The 24,983-nt window shown below is 40.3% G+C and overlaps 1 protein-coding gene across 1 annotated transcript in view; it reads left to right on the top strand.

Annotated features, from left to right (window-relative positions):
- The window catches only part of zcchc7 (zinc finger, CCHC domain containing 7), a 105,915-nt gene that overhangs the window by 7,317 nt on the left and 73,615 nt on the right, over window positions 1-24,983 (top strand). Inside the window, exons 2-3 of the mRNA XM_037674339.1 lie at window positions 4,194-4,777; window positions 9,971-10,244. Of these exons, the coding sequence (XP_037530267.1) occupies window positions 4,280-4,777; window positions 9,971-10,244 (772 nt within the window). The 5' untranslated portion in view covers window positions 4,194-4,279. The remainder of the gene's footprint in view (window positions 1-4,193; window positions 4,778-9,970; window positions 10,245-24,983) is intronic.

Raw genomic sequence — 24,983 nt, 5'->3', positions numbered from 1 at the left:
GATTGAGACGAACGAAGATCATTCATGTTAAATCTACTGCCAATGAAACATGAAGTGACTATCTTTCTTCTTGCCAGGTCAAATGTGTAACAGCGGCAGCTGGCAGGCTGACTTCAACTTCTACAGGCAGCATTGGTCTTTAATTAAGTTACATCAAGATGTGAAAAATTCATCTTTAACCCAGCTTGAAAGTTATTATTATTTTATTTTTTGAACTGCCTGTTGCTAAAAGGCGCAGGCAGACATATTTTGTTTTGCCATGAACTATTTGGATTCTTGTCTGTTTTTAATATATATATATATATTTTTTTTTAGCAAAATATCTTATGAACCACTTGGTGGATTTTAATGAACGCTACTGTAATCACTGGATGTACAGTGAGTAAAATAAGTATTTGAACACCCTGCGACTTTGCAAGTTCTCCCACGTAGAAATCATGGAGGGGTCCGAAATGTTCATCTTAGGTGCATGTCCACTGTGAGAGACATAATCTAAAAAAAAAAAAAAAAAAATCTGGATATCACATTGTATGATTTTTTAATAATTTATTTGTGTGTTATTGCTGCAAATAAGTATTTGAACACCTGCCAATCAGTTCTGGCCCTCAAAGACCTGTTAGTCCTCCTCTATAACGTCCACCTCCACTCCACTGATTATTCTAAATTAGAAGCACCTGTTTGAGGTTGTTAGCTGCATAAAGACACCTGTCCACCCCACACAATCAGTAAGACTCCAACTACTAACATGGCTAAGACCAAAGAGCTGTCCAAAGACACCAGAGACAAAATTGTAGACCTCCACAAGGCTGGAAAGGGCTATGGGGCAATTGCCAAGCAGCTTGGTGAAAAAAGATCAACTGTTGAAGCAATTATTAGAAAATGGAAGAAGCTAAACATGACTGTCAATCACCCTCTGACTGGGGCTCCATGCAAGATCTCACCTCGTGGCGTATCAATGATCCTAAGAAAGGTGAGGAATCAGCCCAGAACTACATGGGAGGAGCTGGTCAATAACCTGAAGAGAGCTGGCACCACTGGTTCCATGGTTACTGTGGGTAATACACTAAGACGTCATAGTTTAAAGTCATGCATGGCACGGAAGGTTCCCCTGCTTAAATCAGCACACGTCCAGGCCCGTCTGAAGTTTGCCCATGACCATTTGGATGATCCAGAGGAGTCATGGGAGAAAGTTATGTGGTCAGATGAGACCAAAATAGAACTTTTTGGTCTTAATTCTACTCGCTGTGTTTGGAGGACGAAGAATGATGAGTACCATCCCAAAAACACCATCCCTACTGTGAAGCATGGGGGTGGAAGCATCATGCTTTGGGGTGTTTTTCTGCACATGGGACAGGAAGACTGCACTGTATTAAGGAGAGGATGACCGGGGCCATGTATTGTGAGATTGTGGGGAACAACCTCCTTCCCTCAGTTAGAGCATTGGAGATGGGTCGTGGCTGGGTCTTCCAACATGACAATGACCCGAAGCACACAGCCAGGAGAACCAAGGAGTGGCTCCGTAAGAAGCATATCAAGGTTCTGGAGTGGCCTAGCCAGTCTCCAGACATAAACCCAATAGAAAATCTTTGGAGGGAGCTCAAACTCCATGTTTCTCAGCGACAGCTCAGAATCCTGGCTGATCTAGAGAAGATCTGTGGAGGAATGGACCAAAATCTCTGCTGCAGTGAACCTGGTGAAAAACTACAGGAAACATTTGACCTCTGTAATTGCAAACAAAGGCTACTGTACAAATATTAACATTGAAAAAAGTTCAATCTGGTCCTCTGGACATTAAAAAAAACAAAAAAACAAAGCAACAAAATAGAAACGTTTCGTCTCTCATCCGAGAGACTTCCTCAGTCTGAGGTGCTGTATTCAGCTCAGTCTCTTAAATAGCACCTTCTCAGAGTGGATCAACCAGTTTGCTGCTGACAACCAAAACCAGCTGCTCACATGCTCAAGAAGGACCATCAGCCTAACAATGGATCATTAGCACACTGATGGCTGTTTACTGTTCACAGAGGGCTGAGTGATACTAGCAATCACAGCATTTTATATATACATTTTTTTTTTTGTTTTGCTTTTTGTTTTTTGAATGTCCAGAGGACCAGATTTAACTTTTTTTAGGTTTTATAATGTAATTTTTTTAAATTTTGTTTTATATAATTTCTTTTTTATAGTTTTCATTTTATACATTTTTTTATGACTGGTTATTGCTGTGCGTGCCTTATCGTGGTTTTGTTTAAAACAGGTCTCTCTTGTAAATGAGTACTCATGACTCAGTGATACTAACCTTTATAAATAAAGGTTGAATGAATGAATGAGTGGATATATAAAATGAATAAACAAATGATCAGGTGTGGACTTCATCAAATTTTTACTAGTGTAAAGCTTCGGTGAAACAGCCAGAATACAGCAAGTCTACACCAACTAAAGTTGTTAGTTTTATAGATTCTCCTATTAGGGTTCCCCCCCCATTCTCCTATCTCAGCGCATAGTGTTACCAGCCAAACGGGGCCAACTGCAAGGCGTCAGGAAGAAGATCAAAACATCACTATCCACAGTAATATTCAAAGGTCTCACCCTGAGCAGTGACAAAACATAAACTCTTCTATTTGTCTCTTCTCTTTTTACAGTTGCATCAAAATCATTGTATCAAACTGGAATGGTTGTAATATCTTACTGACATGCCATTCAGATCGCAATGACTGTTAAATGAAGGATTATAATATAGTAAACCAGTAATGCACGTAAAGACAGAGGTACATATGTATATATTTAAATTCACACCAATCATTTGAGGAAGCTGTGCGTTCTCTTTTTTATATTGTTTAAAAGTATAGTTTTCTCAAATAATTGGGGTGGCTCAAGCCTAATCTATGATGGCCAAGGCCACCACTGGCCACCCCCTAGCTCCACCATTGCACCTGGTGGGGGATAAAATTGCTCCCTCTATTTCCCAGGATGTCACTTTGATCTACAGAGCTTTTAATTAGGAGTGCATCGATAAATCAGCCGGACGATTTATCGGCCCCTATTTCCTTAATTTTGGGAGATCGGCCAATACTTGCATGAGAAACCAATGTTAACAATTTTTTTTAGTTTTAACAACAATTGTCTGAACTTCATTTATATTTCAGAGCACTACCACATGGCCAGTTAAAACAAGTTCAAATTGTTTCTAGGATATTGTTCAAGGGTATGTTTTTCAATAAAATATGACTGGAAAATTGAAGGTGCATTGTGACTATAACACCTGACAGTGTCACTTATAAAACAAAATCAGGATCGGACAAAATCTGAATCGGCAGGTCAGACTTTTTAGAAATTTGTGATCGGCCAGAAAACTGCAATCGGTGCACCATACTTTTAATGTTTTTTTGCATTCACATGTCTGAAATGGGGACAGTGACAGACATGGTATGAGTGAGATCTTGGTCACTACATGAAGTTAGTTTTAATGCCAAAGACCAGAAACGTTGGATTTATTTTTCTTAGAACCACACTGTTTGTGTCCTAGTTGCCTGGCTGTAGCCCAAGAAGGATGTGCTTGTGTAGTAGCCTCTGACGTTCAATAAAAAATATTCTTTAATCTTGTTAAACAACTGATAATTGATAAAGAACATTCCCCTGTTTTTTCAGTAATAATAACAACTGTCAAAGCAAATCTTTTCACTTTAGTCTGCTCTTCAAATAAATAATGTTATTAACTTAATTTTTATGTATATGAATGTTTCTGTTCAGTGCCCTGAGGTGACTTGTGTTGTGACTTGGCACTATATAAATAAACTGAATTGAATTGAATTTATCTGGCTTCATTGTCACCTGTCACTGTGTTCTGTGTTTGTGTTTACATCACAAGTGCTGCAGGGAAACAGTTTCTGTAAGTGCTGAACCTTGGCCCAAACTGAGACCCACCATTAATTGATCAAACCTCTAAGGTAGCGTGACTACATAGAGATCAGACCTGTTGCCAGCTCCGAAAGAGTCTTATCATTAGAACTTGAATCGAGTCAAACATAACAAAACTCATCCTAGTGTCATCGATTACTAAATAATGGTGCATGTATTTAAGCTGTATTAAGGTTGATCTTTTTGTTAAGCTGATTCCTTTGGGATACTTGTGATATAATAGGAATTTACTCACTCCGATTGCTTTAATGTGTTTGTTTTCTCTGTTTTTGTCTTTGCAGCCAGCTTTAGCTGTTGGGGGCCTCTGACTCCTCAGCTGGGAGTGTTTGTGTGGGTCATTTTTATGATTTAAACCTGCTCTGAGAGGATGCATGGTGGCTACGAGACCCGCGAAGAGTGGGAGGAGAAGCTCTATGGTGATGCAAGCTCTGAAGATTCACTTAGCTTCAGTGAACTGGAGTTTCGTCTCTACAGCCAGCTCCACTACTCTTCCAATGCTGCAGATTTGGAGGAACTGGTGGATAATGAAGAAAAGAATGACAGACCAAGTCTGGAAAACCAGCAACATGACATGCTCGAAGCAGCTGGAGAGGGTGGAAGTCAAATGCTTTTACAAAAAGGCAGTAAGCATTCGTCATCGAATGACGACAGCCTCCAGCAAAACAAAAAGAAGAAACAGAAGAATAAAACTCGCGCCACACATCAGAAATCATCACCATTACTGGTAGATTTTGAGGAGGTTATTGTGATCGACTCCGGTCCTGATGTCATCTCAATCTCTGATGACGAATCTTCGGATGAGGGGATCTGTGCCCTCAAGGGTCAAGGTTCACGCAAAATCCAGACTTCAACTCCGTCACAACAGGTAAAAGACAGAGTGAGATTAAGTACCTAGTTACATTCATCAAGTTTATTTTAAATATGTCGATCATGAAGCAACAAAGTTTATTTGCCTTTTCCTGACTTCCTGTTTGAAACACTAAAAGCAGCCACAGACTGATGTTTAGCTTGGCTACGCTCTGCAACAAGCATGTAATGAAGTTGGCTGCAACGCTGCGTTTTGATGTTTGCTGTATGGTGAAGATACATGCTGAGGCGAGTTGAGCAACACTAATTCCAAATGTTACGTAAATGTTGGGGGTTTTATGGTCTCCCAGACTGCAACACGACAGCACTGTTTACTGCTCTGCTACTCACCTGGGAGCTGCATTTCCTCTTGCTGCAGCATCATTTTATGGCAAGATTGTAATATGAACTTGAAGTGAAATTATACTTTAAAGCAGTGGTTCGGTTCCCATCCCATTTTCCTCAAAGACCCCACTTCTTACTTCCTAGCCAATCAGAGACTCCCCCAATCCCTCGCTACTCCCCTCTCCCAAAAGACTCAATCAGATTAATCTCTTTATCACAGTGATGAGAATAAAGTAAATATTGTAAATACTATAAGTAATATTTTTTCATTCAACCTTTATTTATACAGGTAAATCCCATTAAGCTTGGAGGACTCATTTACAAGAGAGACCTGATTTCAACAAAGAATGATGACAACAATGGACAACAGCGACAATAATAAATAGTTATAAAAAGTCATACAATTTTTTAAAAAAATTTTTTTAACAGATAGGATGGCTAAAAAAAAAGAAAAGTAACAAAAAACAGCTAGATTCTAAGGCGAATGTAGAAAACTAAAAACAGGAACATGTCTGCATTGGTCCCTGCCAGGAGTCCAACAGATTCTAAAAGCCACTTAGAGAGGTCAAGGTCGAGAGCTTCAGATCTTTTTGTAAGATATTCCAGGAAACAGGAGCGGAGTAGGAGAAGGCCCTTTTGCCTAGTTCAGTCCTCACTGAGGGAACACTGCAGGTAATAATGTCCTGAGAGCGCACGCCGTAGCTGCACTCACAGAGAGACATGTAGGAGGAGATGTATGAAGGCAGCAGACCAAGAAGTGATTTAAAGATGAAAATGTACCAGTGAGAGAGTCTACACAATGAGCAAAATTACACAATGCGCAGTCTTGAAGAAGAAAATGAAAATTATTTATTTTTCATTTTATTTATGAGTCCAAAAATGCAGCTTGACTTTGAAATGAAAAAGCAATTCTATTAATCCATTTTAATTTGATTTATGAGCCATAATGGCTTCCATATGCAGCTTCACCAAATTTGCTTCTTCTTGTAGGTTCCTCAGGATGTGTTTTTGCTCAATTAAGCCCCCAGTATACTGCCGCGTACATCCATACGCAGAGGTACGCACGTACGTACGCAAAGGTACGAGCGTACCCCCCAGGGCATGTCCGTGCAAAGCTCAAATTTTTACGACCGCATACGCGGTGTCGCACAATAAACTGCCCGGCGATGGACTGTTTTGTATGTGACACCAATTTAATAAATTCCCCTTCTTCATCCCTGATCTGACATTTTCTTTTGTTTTTTTGCCAAGAGGCAGCGATCTCTTCCTCCTCTGTTGATGCCATGACTGAAATGGTGAGAAATGAAGGAATTTGTCACGAGCGAATTAAACTCAGGTCCAGCGTGGCTGCGGGAGGGTCTGGATGTCCTGGTGGGCTGGTCTGAAGTGTGGGCTGCAGAGCCAGCGCTCCCTGTCTTTTTTTATTTTTTAGATCTTTTTATTAACAACATATAAACAAAGAACATTGCTGCGGCAGAGGTTGCCAGTGCTTGCTTTTTGTCTTTTTTCCGACTTGTCAATCAATTCAGTAGGCGTGTCAGCAAATGACCAATCGGCGACCTCAATTTGTCCTGAAGGTTAACGCCCCTTGTCTGTGAAGCTGCTCTGCAGCTGCTCGGGGTGTACGCTGGAGTACCATGACTGAACCCTCTGCGTACAGTACACGCGTACGTACGCGTGAACAGACATACGCGGCAGTAAACTGGAAGCTTAAGTTCTTCTGCGTTGTTTTAGTTTGTCTTTTACACAACTATTAATGATCTGCACATCCTTTGTAACAGCTCTCCTACTGCAAAACAATAATTGTTCATTTACTGAAGTCTAGAGCTATTTGGTACAACTTCAACTTCCTCCATGGTGCACGGAGAAGCAGCAAATATAAAGCAATAAAAGGTCCAGCTGCATTTTATTAACTGAGCGACACCTTTTTGGCATTTGTTGTTTATAAAGTTGATTTTGGAGCTCGCTAGGGGTGGACCAATAATATGGTAGCAGTGTTTCCCCTAGACAACTTGCCATGGCGGGACGCTTATCTTGTCCGCAGCGCGCTGTTTATACCAACAGTTTAAGAGCGGGGTGGGGGACAGACACATCTGAGCCGAGCGCTGTTTGCACCTAGAGTTCTACAATTACAGTGGGTGGGGGTTGGGGGACAGAGACACAGCGATGTGCTGTTTGCACTGGTAGTTTTACAGTTTTGGAGCACGGGGTGGTGGTGGGGAGAAACAGACACACATCTGAGCCGTGCGCTGTTTTTACAGACAGTTTTCGAGTGGGTGGGGGCACTGGTTCCCCTACCATTATACAAGTGGGGCGCACTGCCCCGTCAACAGAGCCGAGCGCCCCGTCAGTCGAAACCCCCCCCCCCCCCCCACACACACACACTGACACGACACCCCCCTGCCCACTCAAAAACTTGTCGGCACAGACAGCATGCGGCTGAGATGTGTATGTGAACGCTAGGAAACGCCTTGTATCTGTGACCTTCTTTCCCTCCATTGATTACAGTGACATTATTTACATGAACGCTCCTACAAGAACCCTGCAGATGTTGGATGCTGTCTATCATGGTGCACTAAGATTCATAACTGGCTGTGATTATCGTACCCACCACTGCACCCTGTATTCACTGGTTAACTGGTCATCATTAACTTCACGCAGACTCTCCCACTGGTACATTTTCATCTTTAAATCACTTCTTGGTCTGCTGCCTTCATACATCTCCTCCTACATGTCTCTGTGTGAGTGCAGCTACAGCGTGTGCTCTCAGGACATTATTACCTGCAGTGTTCCCTCAGTGAAGACTGAACTAGGCAAAAGGGCCTTCTCCTACTCCGCTCCTGTTTCCTGGAATATCTTACAAAAAGATTTGAAGCTCTCGACCTTGACCTCTCTAAGTGGCTTTAAGAATCTGTTGGACTCCTGGCAGGGACCAATGTAGACATGTTCCTGTTGTTAGTTTTCTACATTCGCCTTAGAATCTAGCTGTTTTTTGTTACTTTTTTGGCCATTTTAATTTAATTTGTAAAAAAAAAAAAAACAATAAAAAAAACTATGCCTTTTTTATGATTGTCCATTGTTGTTATCATTCTTTGTTGAAATCAGGTCTCTCTTGTAAATGAGTCCTCGAGGCTCAATGGGATTAACCTGTCTAAATAAAGGTTGAATGAATGTCTGTCCTCTGCCCTGCTCCAAAACTGCCGGTTCAAACATGTGCGGCTGTATCTCTGTGTCCCCCCCCCCCCCTCCCCAAAGTGTCAGTATAAACAGGATGCTGTGCAGCTCAGGACGTGTCTCCGTTAATCTCCCCCCACTCCCCCAGCCCCCTGACAAAAATCATGAACGAGATGAGCGCCCCGCCATGGCAAGTTGTCTAGGGGAAACACTACACATACATCCATTTTATAAAATAAATATAAAAATTATTTTTATGTTGTTGTTTAAATTGCTTTGTTTTATTATGCAATAACATTGAAAAAAATATTGTTGTTACATCTTTAATCCTTAAAGAAGGGTTATAAAATATTAGAAACACATCAATTGTCATAAGTTAGATGCAGCGGTAAAGCAACACTCCAAGCCTTTTCTTGAAAGTGCTATAATTTGAGGGGAGGTTTAAGGGAAATAAAAAACATGTACTGCCCGACTCCATGTTGACTTGATGATTTTTAGCTACAATCCAAAATATTGCTTTTTTGGTCAACTTTAATCTGGGAAAACAAAAATAAAATTCAGTGTTCATTACAATGATATTCACAAGTAAATAATATCACTCGCTATAGACATAAATGAGCTCCTGACTTTTCTATTCAATAAAATCACAACTCACACAAACAGCAGGGCTTCAGGTCAGCTGCTGAAGAGATTTTAGGACAGAATTTTCTATTTAAGGTCAGACTGCGCCAGTTTTTATGTTCTTGCTTATTAAGATCTTCAGGTCCATTGTCGTCCACCTTTTGTCATATGCCAGGTGTTTTTTTTTTACTTTAAATCTATTGTGCTAGTATTTGCTTGTTGTAGCTGGCTCATTCAAGTTTACTGACTGTTGTTACGGGTCGTGTCTTACTGGGCTGTGATTAGTTGGTCAAAGTCATGTGGGAGTCTCCAGAACGTCTCAAGACATTGCTGATCGTTCTCAATTTTCTCATGCAAGTTGCAGCAGTGTGCTATCCCATAGCTTGAGTTTTGGACATGTTCTGAATAGTTGGGCAACAAATTTTTCATCAAAATAGTCACAATGTTGTCTCTACTCGTTTTAAGTGCTAGAGCTGTGTTTTGACACGTGCAGACTTCTCTTTTGACAGAAAATGCCAGGGGCAAATGTCCAAGTCTATAAACCCTGCTGATAAATAAAAAATAAGACTGGCCAAAATCTGACCACCTTCACTTCAGAAGTATACTCCAGCAGGTTTAGGTGGGGGTAACTGTCAAGGTGGGTGAAGGTAAACTGCAAAATAATGTGTACAGCCAAGAGTGCAGTTTAGTAAGCTGTGCACACAAGACTGGGCTGTGGTTTTCAAAAGCTGTCTATTCAGAATATGACTTGTTGACCAGTTAATTGCAAACACTCGGAGGTCAGTGGAAGATGGAAAACTTGTGTATTTCTTTGCAATTTTTACATATTGAGTCTCCAACAGACACTATTATTATTATTATTATTATTATTATTATTATTATTATTATTATTATTCAGCCTTTAGCTTGATCTGCAGAGCATCCAGCAGTCCAAATGAAAGACTAGCAGCCAGATGTGTTAGGTAATTTTAAACTAGATGACTTGTCTGTCTTCTCACTTTAAACTTGACATTAAGTTGCTTTGAGAAAGCAAATAAAAACTTTGATTTACTATGTTTGTTTTGTCATCTAGAAAACCCAGAACAGAAAAAGAAGTCCCATCGTGCCAATGACCATTGCCTCCAGCAGTTCAGCATCTTCAGAATCCAAACTCAAGTCTGAGTCTGACTCGACTCCCGAGTCTGACTCGACTCCCGAGTCTGACTTGAATCTTGGGTCAGAGTCTGAATCATCAGGTTCATCGGATTCAGATGAGCTGGAGAACTGGATGATACTGGGTCAAGGGTTGCTGGATGGAGACGACTCTATCTCACTCAACCTGAAAGGAGGTTCTTACAACAGAACAGGTGGGCGTTTGTTGCTGTTTACTGTCTGTACTGTTCGCTGGGCAACAATTTTTGTGCATTTAAACACCAGAACAATGAAACCTGAGTATTTTTTTGCAATCTAAATGATTCGGAGCACTTAGCCTACCTGCTGCACGTTGATAAGAAGCAGGTGCAGCAATACCCTGCCTGTGAACAATCTGTGTGATTGCATGTTTGTATGTGCACCGTCTGTGTCGGCATGTTTACAAACTTGTAAGCTCCTAGCATTTCTGGCACCGTCTGCCCAGCCGCCCTCCTCTCTGATGCATCTTTAAGAATGTCTGTGTGCGGTAACGTGTGTGTGTGTGTGTTTGTGTACTGTGTGTGAATACTTGTGTTTCTAAAATATTCCAGGTCTAATCAGCATGCATGTGTACATCCACGTGGAGACCAACAGTCATAACGTTAATGCCAAAAACAAACAAATACACGGGAGGAGGGAAGAGATGAGAGTAATCAGAAATGGAATAAAAATGTTCCCTGCAAATCTCTTCAGATCTGCACATTATCTTAACCTGCAGCCTCAGCAACCTCTGCAGCACCTCCTCAGCTCTCCCTCCTCCTCCTCCTACCTAACACCTAACACTCTCCCATCTCATTCTTTTATCCTATTTTCTCACTATTGTGCTCCTCACTCTCCCTTTCTTTCTGTCTCCCTCACCATTTCGTCCTCATTTGAATTTCCCTGGGCTGATGTTTCTGCAAGAGTGCTCACCGGCTCTTTTACACACAACCAGGCTAGGGGGGGGGGGGGGGGGGGGGCTTCTGGAGCTGGTGGGATGGCTTGAGGTTTTTGGTCTGGTTTTGGGAGGAAAGGAGGATTTTAGGTCTCTGTCTTTCGTCTGGCTCCTCTCTGTGATCTTTGGAGCTTGACCTCGTGTCTGCACATTGGGGGTCATGGGTGTGGTGTGGAAGGAGACTTAAAGTCAGCGCAATGGGGGAGGAGGGCTTTGACAAAAAAATAAGAAAAGAAAAGAAAAGAAAGGCAAGGAAATTAAGGGACGAGCCTCAGTAGTCTCGAACTGTGCCCAGTTCTTCACTACTGACTAATTCAAAGCTGTTCTTGGGTATATTGCATCTTCACCCTGACCTGATTAAGAAAAACAAATTGTCAGAATGTTTTAAAGGCAAGATAGCTATAAATTTATCCCAACCATGATTTGTTTGTGCATTGACAAGGAAATGCTTGAGCACTTTTTAAATAACACATTTTTTACTGTGCTTTTTTCATTCTTTGTCACAATAAGCACTTTCTTGTGTGCAAAATGTTTGTCAATCTGCTTAAAATCATGCCAACAAAAACACAATCTATAGACTTTTAAAGCATCTTTGCATAATTAGATGTTGCTTTAGGAGATAACTTGTTATTTTTCTAACAATGTAAAATGAAAGTACTCTTGGGTCACAAAAATTTGAATTTGACATTAAAAAAGCACTTTTTCTGTTTGCACAACGCACAAAAAGTATCCTGATTTTGGTGGAGAAAGGTTTCTAAATTGTTATAGATCCAAAACATAGAAAGCCTCATCATTAACTTTGTTAAAAAAAAAAATATATATATATTTCAATTCCTTTGATTTGTTGGGTCTATTGTTTTTTGTTTTGTACTTGGAAAGTACATTTAGTCTATTCTTAGAGACAGAAGTGCAAAACCAGCCACTCCTTATTTTATTTGACAACACTTGTTATATTTAGCCAAGTTTTTAAATGATTATACAAAAGTTTACTTTCTGGTAAAAGTCTAAAGCAGGGGTGCCCAAACTTTTTCCCTGAGAGGGCCAAATTTAAAATCTTATCAGAGGGCTGCGGGCCAAATGCAATAATACATGAAATGCAAATACTTCTTTAAAGATAATTTATTTACTATACAGTTATTTATCCTTCCATTCTGTATAAAGAACATCACAGAACAGGCTGCGTTGTTGTTGTTGTTGGAGGTGGTGGGGGGTCCTCCCCCAGAAAATTTTGATTAAAGTAGATGCCATTTCCTGCATTCTGGTGTATTTTACAAAAGTTTATTATAGTAGATTAATATGAAACAAAACATGTAAACTCTCTTATTATTGAAATCTCTCTGACTGCAAAGCGTTCGTAATGCAACACAGCTGCAGCTCTGCAGGTAAGGGGTGTTCATTTCAGGACAAATCGAGGTTACTGATTGGTCAGCTGCTGACATGCCTACTGGATTGATTGACAGGTGGCGGGACTCGTGCAAAAAAATAAAACAAAATTATTGGCCCGTTTGAGACTGTTGTCATTTATTCCATATTTTTTATGGAATATTTTTTATTTATATTTTATTCAATATTTTAGTTAATCTAAGGGTTGATAACTGTTTCCTTACACAATCCTAATGATTTCTTTATTTTTCCAGGGGTGCTGAGTTTAAATTTAAAGAGACTCAAATCACCACTGAAACCAATTCATATTTACAATTTACTTTTAAACACTTTGTGATTTATAAGTGTCTTCTGTCAAAGGAAAATGTAATTCAGTGGCAAGAAACTGCCGAGGGATGGTAGAAAGTCTGTCAAAATGAAATATAAAAATATAAATTAAAATTATTCAAAAAATACATAAATTATCTACTCTTCTATGCAATCCGTGTAGTTAAATTATGGTAGTCAGGCCGACTAAAAATAAAGTTAATGGGTGGAGTCAATGAGACACATTGATTCTTCAAAGGAAATTTTAATATAGTCATGAGGGCAGCTTGGCGGGCCAACTTTGGCCCGCGGGCCCCACTTTGGGCACCCCTGGTCTAAAGGTTTGTGGTACTCTGCGTCATGAAACTATACAAAAATAAATGAATAAAATAATTAATTTTAGCTAAAGGTTAGTATTGGATCTAATATTGCACATTTCAAAAATGTTTTTTCTCATAGTTTCTGTTAAACCCAAAATTTATTTATAAGTTATTATTACTATTAAAGTTGCAGATCTTCATCTGCATCAGCCTCTTTAAATTTGCGGGTCAACGTGATATCATTCTTAAATTCATTCATTCATTCAACCTTTATTTAGCCAGGTAAATCCCATGAGCCTCGAGGACTCATTTACAAGAGAGACCTGATTTCAACAAAGAATGATGGCAACAATGGACAACAGAGACAAACTGCTGCCGTGGGCCTCACAAAATCACTGCAAGGGCCACAAGTGGCCCACAGGCCTTTCTGTGGACACCTCTGAATTAGATGCTGCAAGGCTCTTGAAACGAAACCTTTGTTTGGATGTCAAGATCTGCTAGAGAACTATAATCTGGTAGATTCATAAAAATCTGAATGGCTGCAACCTTTATTAAACTGCTTGTTGTTTTTAGTTTGCTCACTACAAAACAATTCATTTAGGCATGATAGAATATTCCGTTAAAGTGCACTTCACTGTTAAATCTGTCATGTTTTTTAAATTAATGCTGACCATCAATATTCACACAAGTAATAGTGACCAATTATTTGTTTATGTCACAATTAATTCTATATGAGCGCCCTTGACCAGACCACTATTTTTAACTGCTTTAAAGCTTCCTCTTTTATATTTGGGGGAAAAAATTAAATGTGCCCTTATTGATAAACTTTTCAGGTTTTTGCATGAAGCTGTGATCTTAAAAGTCAACACATATTTATTAAAATTCACTCTGTCAGACACCTGACGTTAGCAGGGGTTGAAATCAACTGTACTTTCTGATAACGGAGAAAAAAACAGTAGCAAAGATTGTAGAAGCGGTGATGAAAACAGAACTTTTCTGTTAAGTGTTTATTTGTTTTTATAGCCAAAACAAGGGAATTTTTCGACCCTTTTCATATAGAACTGAGTTGAAGCTACAAAGATGATCAGATTGTAAACTCCCTTGTTTTTTGTGTGCCAACTGCAGACGCTCCACACCATATTCAGATTATGTTGTACATCGTATACAGGCAGCGTGACGTTTGGACACAGTTCAGATTCTCCCGCCCGTCTTCCTTTCTGTCAGGGCGACTCTAGTACCGTTTCAAAGCAAAATTTCATGGTGACTAAATTCTTCTTTTGAGGATTTGTTTCACCAGAACATTTATCCAGAGAGAGTAGAGGAAGTTACGTTTTACCCAGATATAGCTGGTTTAGGTGTTTTTATGACTGTTATAACCTTTTTGTTTAAAAACCAGTGATCCAGGGATTTCTGTGTTTTTTTTAAAGGTCCTGTTATGAGTTTTCTTTTGTGTTTTGGTGACAGGTTAGTACAACGGTGACTAACAGTATTTGTAAGTTTAAAAGCCCATCTCGGCACCATCAACAAATCACGTTCACACCACTTAGTCTCTTCTTCTGGACTAGAGTTGAATCTGTTGCTCCTCTTCCTCCCTGACTTTGTCTTCCTGTACGTACCTTCTTTTCTTCACTCAGATGTGGATCAAGACGGCAGACTCCAGGGTGTGTCCACATTGTAACATTTTTTTTGTGAACAGCCTTGCAGCCTTGTGTCCACATGTCCTAAAACAGTAGTTTTGGACAATTGGATCCAGATTGGAAAAAAAGTCTTGAAGATCTAATTTAACCTACAACCCAGAGAGCATCTTCTGCTTCAGCTTACGTTTCACACTCTGCATGTTCCCTTCACGCACATGCTCCATGTCTTGTTTCCTGTTTTTGACATGTGTGTGTTTTCTTTTTTTTTGTAGCAGATGCCACATGCAGGCCAGTTTGTTTGAGTATATCTTTCAAAACAACAAATTAAAGTTGTTGATTGTTGTTAAAAAAAAAAGAAGCTGTTTCCATGAAACAACGTTTAGGAATGCACAGCTGGTGACCAAAATCGTGCGATATGTAGTTTGATCGGCTTGATCGACGTCAGCTACTCTAAAATCTAAAAATCCAATTTATTTTCCTGGTCAATGAATGCATCACTGCTAAACCCAGCTTTTCACTGGTGTCCATGTGGAAGGTTGAACTGAGCGGAGGCTTGTAGTTACCATATTAGAAGGTGACTAAAAAGAAACATGATTTTTATTTTTACAGAGATCTTCTGCAGCTCATTTTCCTGCTCTGTAACACATGAGCTGATCTTCGTGATAGTTTAATTTTGATTATCAAACTGTAATTTGCCCGAATATAGTAAGTTGCATTCCTGAAGGAACCTTCGCAAGGGATCAGTAACGTGCTGTCGAATTAATCTAATAATTAAAAAATGTCAAATTAAAAGTATTTATTTTTTTATTCTACAGATGTTATGTGGGCCACTGCTGGCCTTTTGTTTTAAAGTTTGGTCTTGTAGAGAAAAAAACGTTATTATCCTGTGATAAAGAAGTCTTAAGAAGAGAACTAAGCTGTGCAGCTGTAGTCCATTTTAAAATTAAATATGTTTCGGTTTCATTTTGTATTGGGTCGGCCTGTGCAAATATCATTGCCCAACAACCTGAAGGGTATTTTTTAACAGTGTTCCAGATGAACAAAGATAAAGCTCTGTAGTCTGATGATATTTTGGAGAAAGTAACATTTTAGCGTTTGATACAGTGGACCACGCTGTCCTGTTGTCTCGTCTCCAGCATTATGTTGGAATTTCTGGTACAGCTCTCAAGTGGTTCACTGCTTATTTGACCAACAGAACGTTCTCTGTCATGCTGAATAATCTGTCTTCCTCCACTGCCCCTCTCTCTTGTGGTGTGCCACAGGGTTCTATTCTTGGTCCTGTCCTCTTCACATTGTACATACTGCCCCTTGGATCAGTGATAGCCAAACATAATTTTTCTTTTCACTGCTATGCTGATGATGTACAAATTTATTTACCAATGAAACCTAAAAACAGTAACCTTCTCACACCTTTCGCTGATTGTATTGCCGACATTAAACAGTGGCTTCATCTTAATTTTTTGTTTTTAAACGAAGGAAAGACGGAATGCATTTTCTTTGGTGATGATGCTCCCTGTAACTTTGGTGCTCTGACATCCAAGTTCAGATCCACAGTTAAAAACTTGGGAGTGACATTTGATAAAGACTTAAAGTCTGATAAACAAATATCCTCTGTAGTCAAGGCCTGATTTTATCAGTTACGTCTTTTATCCAAAGTTAAGCCTTTTTTAAAAGGCTTAACTTTGGAAAAGGCCATCCATGCTTTTATAACTTCAAGGCTCGACTACTGCAATTCCCTATATGCAGGAATCTCCCAATCCTCCATTAGACGACTGCAATTGGTCCAAAATGCTGCAGCTTGACTTTTAACCAACACCTCCAGACGTGAGCACATTACCCTTGTTTTATTTTCTCTCCACTGGCTTCCAGTCGATTTTAGAATTAAATTTAAAATTTTATTATTCACTTTTAAAGCTCTCAATGGTCTTGCCCCACTATATTTGTCTAATCTTGTATCTGTCCGTGAATATAGGAGAACACTGAGATCTTCTAATACATTTCTACTTTCTGTCCCAAAGTCCAACTACAAACGATGGGGTGACCGGGCCTTTTCGGTTGTCACACCCAGACTCTGGAACCAGCTACCTCAGGACTTGCACACCATTACTGACATGGAGCATTTTAAATCTAATCTTAAAACCTTTTTATTCAGGCAGGCTTTTAATACCTAGTAGGTCTTTGACAATTTTGCTATGTTTTAATTGTTTTTGTTTTTAACTGACTGATTTTTTATTCTTGTTTGTTTTTAACTTCTGTACTGTGCAGCACTTTGTGCACCTTTTGGCTGCTGGAAAGGGCTCTATAAATAAAGTTTGATTGATTGATTGATTAGTTAGATTTTTAAATAAATAAGAAAAGCGGTCCTTGTATTCCGTTATTTATAGTTTATATAGAAGGAAGCCAAAACTGGCTCGGGTCAGAGATTTACATTAATCAGAAGTTGACACACGACCCAGGAGGATGTCGCCTGGATGTAAGTGGCAGCTGTTGGTGGATCTGTGAGGACGTTAAAGAAGTGAGAAAGTTTTAAAAAAAGTAGCATTAAAGGGGTTAAACTGGGGCTTCCTTGTCGGTCCAGCAGCGACCAGATGGACTCGGTGCCTCTCCCACCCAGAAAAGGTGTGTGCGCGCCCATGAAAGAGTCCTGGGTGTAGGCGGGCTGAGCTGAAGCTAAACTTGAATCGCAAGTGGTTAAAGTTCACTCGGTGGTCCCACTTTTTTCTTCTCTTTCTGCTGCGGCCCCCCCAGCTCTCCTCTTTGCCTTTTTGTCCTCTCGGTCTTGGTCGCTGCACACCATACTTTGTTAGAGGCTTAGCGAGTCAGCTCCGGTCTGCTATCGGGGTGGCCGATCACATCAAAGTGTGCCTGGGTGGGGGGGTGGTGGTGGTGGTGGGGTGCTGCGAAGAAAAGTCTTGGGAGTTTGAGAGAAAGAAGTGTGTGTTTGCATCAGAGTAAAGTCACAGAGGAGGAGGAAGGTAAGCTCTTCTCTTCTCTAAGCTGTGTTTTACAGTCTTCTCATGCTTTCAGATCATCTCGGTGAAACTAAACTCGTTTCTAGTCCCAGATCTGTATGCCGGCAGCAGCAGCAGTAATGATGTTTTCAGGTTGATATCTGTGTGAATGATGCTTCTTTGGGCCTGGAGCCTGTTTCAGTCTGAGACCCTGGTTGGACTTTCGTCACTTTGAGGTCACATGCCAGTATACAGAATGTGAAAAATGGATTTAGCTGGCTCCTCTTTGTGCTCGCCGCTCTGGTTGTGTGCGTGAGAGAGCATGTTTATGCACAGAGCGTCAGGATTGGGAAACCAGATTACAGTGACGTGCTGGGTACTGCGCTGGCTGCGTGTGTGTGTGGGCAGGCGCTGCAGAAGGGCGATGTGGATAGGATCAGCTCTTATCTTGGCTGCCCAGTGCCACACGAGGTGTAACGCCACACCCACACCACCACACAGTGTTTGAACAGACACACACACACACACACATCATGAAATCTCTGTGCCATAGTTTGACTTGTATTATCCAGTTTTTACAGAGAAAATGCAAATTACACAAGGCTACTGTGAAGGCCTAAATTTAGTGCCTAAAAATAATTTGTAGAAATGAAACTGAAGGCTTGATGGGTTTATATTTATAAAAATCTGATTGAACACGTTTGATGCTTGCAGCCGCTGAAACGTAGTGAATTCCAAGCAACAGCTTCTTGCGAAAAATCTCTTATGTAAGATGCTGTGATTTGTTAAATAGGTTAAAAAAAAGCACATCTTTGACTGATTAATTTATAAAAGAAAATATGTGTTTGGTTTCTGTGTAATGTGACACTTGTACATCTCTATTTGAGCTCACAGTTACTTAAAACTGTCATTTTGTTGAGATATTTAGATTTATTTTTGTAGTGTTTGTTTCTTCTGAGCTGAACTGGTCTCGTCACCGCTTTTCAGTTTTGTCAAGTGGGTGATGATAAGAAAAAAACGATTTGATGAACAATGTCAAGAGGTGCTTGAGTCCTAAAACGTCAGTGTGGACAGACAGTCCAGTGCGAGACAAATACGAGAGCGGAAACTAGATGAGACGACATCGGTCACAGCCTCGAGCTGTTGGGGAGGATTTCACTCGTCTCGCGTCCTGGAGTGGCTCGAACTCGGCTTGAGTCGGGAAGTCTGGCTTCATCTGACGGTTGTCCCCGTTTGTGGAAGATGGTTGTTCTGTTTCCATGTTAATCTGTGACCAGATGTGGCCTCATCCAAATCCACAAATCTGGTTTCAGCTGTGCCTTTTACAGACCGAGTGGGACGTTATGTCGTCTTGCGTTCTGTTTCAGCTTTGTATTGGTTTGTTTGAAGCTTTAAGATAATGCTGTTTGACTTGTGTTAATGTTAACACAGATTTACAGTAACTGTAGTTTTTGTACATTTATTTCATAAATATCATCTAACAGACGGAGAGCGTAACACTTTAGAGTAAAATTAGTCGTGACTTATTGTTGCTTTGAGTTCCTGCAGATGTGCTTTGTGCAGCTTTGTCTGTCCCGCTGCAGAACGTCCCTCGTGTGATTTTGTGCTCATTATGTAGAGTTTATTTATACCACCATACATTATCTACATCTGGTTGGGACAAGCCATCCTGTTTGAAAGTAATCTTCATCAAAATAATCTATGAAAATAAACGTCTCTATTTTTTGTTCTTCAGGACTTTGACTGAAAACACCCACAGACATCTGCGGTTGTGGCTGCAGGTGCTCATTTGTATTAATGTGGCTGTTTGTTCTTCAGAGTGAGTAAACGGGTAATAATTTAAATATAATTACCCGAAAACACTTTGCTTGGGTTTACAGAGAACGCACGCACAAACCGGTCCTGGCCGTCTGTAAAACAGCAGTTTTTAGTCGATGGATGAAGTCAAGTGAAGGTGCGATGTGAGGTTGGAGGTGTTCTCTGTGTGTGTGTGTGTGTTGGAGTGTGAAGGTGTGTGCATTTTAAGACAAAAGTGTGAGGCAGTGTCGGCCTCACCACGCCTGAGGTGAGCCCAATAACCGTGCCTGGGCCCAGTGGAATGGAGTTTCACCGTCTTTAGTTCCGAATAGAGAACGAACGCAGCTTTAATCGAGGCAGCGTTCTGCTGGTGACATTTGTAATTTTCTGATTCTTCTTCTTTTATTTTTTTATTATATATTTTTAGCACAACTCAAAACCTAAACTGTCTGAACGACTGAGATGTTTCAAGGAGCTGTAGCCTGGAGGTAGGGGTAATAAACCGGAGTCCAGAGGGTCTCTACTGTAGTTAAACTACGTGAAAAGGGGTGCTTGATGCGAAGAAAAGGGAATCCCTGTCTTCTGCTCAAACCTTTATTTCACCAGGATCTCCTGAGAGTAAGAATATTTTTTTTCCAAAGGAGACCCAAAGCAGACATGCCCTGAAGCTACAGGATGAACCATCCTGACTAATACACACAGAAACACACATATGATTGAGTGGCACTTCCAGGCCTCGGCACCTTAATCCCACATTTGATGTTTTGGTGGATCACGTAACGCAAATCATTTTATATTCACGTGTTTCTTTTTGACTCGACAGATGCTGCCTTAACAGATGTTCATGTTTTCACAACCCACTGAGAGGAGACTCCAGGTTAGGGAGGGGATGGAGAGGAGAGAAGAGTAGGAGGGAGAAAAAAATGTCAATTACAATTACCAATAATAATCATTTTAATTAAGCAGTCACTTAATAGGAAATCAAATCGTGGGGGTGACAGAAGGACAGAAGGAGGTCCCGTGGGACTGTATTAATTTCTGTTCCTTGCTTGGACTGCAGAACTTTGCCTTTATTGTCTTTTCTTTCTTTTTTTTTGGGAAGGGGGGGGGTAGTCAAGAGGGCTTTATTAACTGGTAGCCTAGGGTGGTGATATTTTTTGTAAGGGGGAGGTTGTGGAGGAGTTGAAGAGAACGGGTTGGAGTATTAATATTAATATGTTTTTTGGGATGAGACCAGGGGAAAGGGGTGCGAGCTAAGAAGGGTTGATCTTAGGGGGGGTGTCCAGGCAGTAATGGACCTATACCTCGTTTGCTTCTGCTCTACTTTTTTTTTCTCTTCTCGTTTGCCTGCTCTCCTCTTCCTCCGGCGGAGCCTCAGAAGTTCAGTTTAACAGTCAACAGGATAAGAACGCACAAACACATGTTTAGGGTTCGAGCACTCGCTTCAGTATGCAAAGGGCTGCCTAATAATAGTTGGCCAATGTTTTTCTCAACGTCCCAGTGGATTGATGCTCGTGCTTGTGTGTGTGTTTGATTGTTGGCGGTGTACCACACAGACACACAACGGTGCCTGTTTAGCACTTCTCTGTCTCCGGCGGCTCTTGGTGGTGTGTATGTGGTCACACCAAGGCTTCTCTCCACGTCTCTTAATTAAGGCCCTCGTCAGACGGAGACCAGCTGGGCCTGGTCTGGCCTCGCTGATGCTCACTGTAAAATCTGTTTGAATTCTTCACTCATCCTCTTTTAAAAGCTTTTCTACTCGCCTGTTTTCTCTTCTAGAAATTTACGAGGCTTTTGTTTTTTTTTTTTAATTGAATGAGTTCTGCTCTTTTTTTTTAAGCTGCTTTAATGGTGTTTGCACTTCCTGTATGTTTACAGTAAGAATAACAGTTTGACCTTTCTTTCATATCTACCTTTAGTAAAGCACTAATTAGAAGCTCTATTAGGATCTCAGACGTTGCCACTTAAGGCTTTTAAGCTGTTTTAAATACTGTATTTTTTGGATTATAAGGCGCAGTATCAATGAACGGGTGTTTTCATACACAAGGCACATTAAAGGAAACAAGTTCATTTTGACAGATTTTTGATGCCACATAAAATCGGTTCGAGGTCAGTAAGCACAACAAGAATTAATACATAAGGCACACCGAACTATGACTCGCTGTCGATTTTTGAGTAAATTAAAGGATTTTAAGTGCACCTTATAATCCGTAAAATACAGTACCTAAGCGCTGTTATACTTTTCTGCGAAAGGCGATGCAAGATATTTTACCTTTAAATTAAAACACCATGAAAGTTTGTATGCATCAGATTGGGTAGTGTTAAGTTCTGTATATTAAAACATTAGCACTGAACTGTATGTTTCAGTCCTCATGCTAATTTGCTAAAAAGTATTATGTATTTGAAACCGGCAGGATCAATTACATTAAGACTTTCGTGTGATTATAAGAATATGTTTCTCTGTGTAATTTTCTTGAGAATATCCAGAAATGTTGGCTGCAGTGTGAGGTTTACTATCAGATTGTAGCTGAGTTGTACCCAAACTGCATGTTCCTTCAGCTCCACCCCTCCCTTTGTCCATCCCATCTTTGTATTCATCCACTTCCATCCCAACAACAAAACCAGGCCAGGATACGTGGCTGTTGCCATGCCATGACTGCAGGTTCTGGATTCCTGCAGTAGCGTACCCAGACTTTTCCAATTTGTATCTCGTATGTTTCACGGATCACGTTTTATTTAAACCTCTGAACTGAGCTAAAATCCAAAGCTTTTCTAGAGGTTTCTAATGTGGAAATAAATATTTTTTGTCTGATAAACATCCTACACTTGTCTGTGTAACTGGGTTATATCATCAAGCGTTCGTAAAAATGTAGGTCTTTGCTTGTGTCTGTGCTCCTGAGTGCACGTATGCACGTGCAACAGCACACCTTGACCTCGGCCCTTCATCCTGGGGATTATGGCTAAATGAAATGCTGAGATTCTGGCAGCGGGTGCCAGATAAAGCCAAATTTGGTGTTGGGAGAGAAATTTAATTATTGGGGATAAAATCAGCGCGTCGGAGATGGTTACCGACTCGCTTGGGAGTTTAGTCACTGATATTTCTGTGAGGGCTTCCTTAAGTGTGTGTGTTAGCTAAACTTTAAGATTCTGGTGACGGAGCCAGCTTTATTTGGGTTTTACACTGATTTAATACTCAGAATAAACATTTCTTATTTTAGCAGATATGTTCTAACTTCTCCTGTACATGTGATTATTACTGATGGCTTATATTCATCATGTGTCCCGTATTTCACACATATAATATAGAACAAATTGAAAATGCAGATTTTTTAAATACATTTTTGACTTTTAAAATATTTTATAAGCTTTCTTAATGTTTAAATAAAGCTAGCAGAGTTGTTTGTTTTATCTCCCTATTAAAAAAACAAGGGGAAAACAAATGTAGATTAGTGGCAGGTCATGAATTTTCTGGGATTAATTAACACATTCACTACTAACAACAGCAAAAGCAGTTCGACACACTTTAAATTAATCTTATCTATTTATTTATTTGCAAGTTCCAGTTTTGATAAAAATCACAAATATGGTGAGTTTAAAGGAAAGATCCAGCACAAATAAAAGGTGTAATGGTTTTATTTTAAGGCCTGTAAGAATAAGAATTGTGTGTTAGTGTTGAAAGAGTGTTTAAACTTATAGTTTTTATTTTTTTTGAGCATGCAGAAAACCTATTTCTCACCTGGTGCCTACTTAGGTACCCGTACTTTAACATTTTGTGGTTTAGCTTTTACATTTTTTCTAAAATTTTCTTTCAAGTTTAAGCTCTAAGCTATTTTTCATTAGCAGAACAAACATGACTAGAAAAAAGGACATGTTTTTTGGAAAATCTGTAGTTTTTTGTTGTCGTCTCCGCCCCCCCAGCTCTGAGGATAAAATAAATCGAACCAAACTCTTGTTCAGGTAAGTCGTGCTCCTGAAAAAGCTTTACCATTGTTTTCCAGTATTTACGAGTTTCTTTGGGAGAGCGTTAAAATCAGCTGTGAACAAACGGCCAGCCCTAACCTTACAGGACTTGTTATTTCTAAACAGATTAGCGTTTGCGCGGGTGTGTGTGGCCGTGCAGGTGGGCACATTTGTCCTCTTGAGTGCGGACTGATCAATAGTAATTGGGTTGAGTGTCTCAGGCCTGTTTCTTGCCTTTGAACTGTAAGCCTTTTTTTTCTTTGGCAGCCCGACACAGAGCCTGATGAGAAAAGAGGACAAGAGGGGTAAAGAGAAGGATAAAAAGGGGTGAGACGAAGAGAAAACGGGGAGTGTTTGCAAGTCGTTGAGCATGACTGACTCCCTCAACCAAAACTCTGGATATTTATTCAGCATTACTCACTAATCTGGAATATAAATAAATAAATCAATCTCCCATCCTTTTGGCATCTCCTCTCCTTCCCTGTTATTCACACTCGAGGATAATTTGTGTGTGTTTGTAGGTTTCTACAGATGCTGTTGAATTATCTTTCAAAGTATTGTGGTAACATACAAATCATTACGATGCATTCTTCTTTCCCTTTCTTCTTTACAAATGCAAGCACGCTCCCAGAGCGTCTCTGCTTCTTCATCCGTCCCTGTTCTGTCTCCTGCGTGGCTTCTATAAAGGCGACGTGTGCTGAGTGAAGATTGAAGCTCCGCTGGTATTAGCAGGGAGGCATTAGGCATAAACTCAAAGGTATATTAAAGCAATGGCCCTGTTGTTCATATAAACACGCCAATTCAATTTAGCATGCCCCGTGGGGAATGGGATTTCAGCAGCTTCCGAGGGCAGGAGAAGGAGGAGGAAGGGATGAGGTAAGACAGGAGGAGGACGTGGATAAAAGGATTTTAGAGAGGTCCAGAAACAGGAAGAGGAGGTAAGGGAAAACAGATGAGTCCAGATGTGCATAATATTATATTTGAGTGGCTAGTTGCAGGACTTTCTGATTGTTGTGTTAATATCATGATGCAAATGTTTGCGTACACCTTATTTACAGAGATCACAATGAGGCTGCTGGTGTCTGCAGCGTTGTGTGAGAAACCCTGCAATCCAAATTCTGATGGGCTTGTCAGGAAGGCTCCTGTTTTTATTACCTGTCAGAAAAACGGAGGCATGGATTGAAAAGGGGGAAGAAAATTAAGGAATACTTCAATAAAACAATGCCCCCCCAATACATCTTTCTTCTCCTTCTCCCATCTTGTCATTGTTCCTGCTGTTGTTGACAGCATGTTGTTGTTCAGCTCCTTCTGGGGTTTACCTGAACCAGGGTTTACCCGTCAGTCAAGTGATGGAACGTGCAGTAATTTTGTTTTGTTCCTCGCTGAATTCGGTCTTTAGACAATGAAAAAATGACCAAGGCAGAGTTGTATGTAAAGAATGCTGGTGAAGACTCTCAGTCATCCAGGACATGATTAATTCAAAAAACGTTCAATACACATACTGAAGTCCAGTTGTTTTTGTATTGAACGTTTTTTGAATGTATCTAAAAGAAAGAGTTTGAACAGATTCTCTCTCTGAACGCTCTCTCTTACACACACACACACACACACACACACACACACACAC

Source organism: Nematolebias whitei, chromosome 3, assembly GCF_014905685.2.
Source record: "Nematolebias whitei isolate Nwh7 chromosome 3, NemWhi1, whole genome shotgun sequence".
NCBI classification, from domain to species: Eukaryota; Metazoa; Chordata; class Actinopteri; order Cyprinodontiformes; family Rivulidae; genus Nematolebias; species Nematolebias whitei.
The sequence above is the reverse complement of the archived record's forward strand: the minus strand, read 5'-3'. Positions and strand labels throughout refer to the sequence as shown.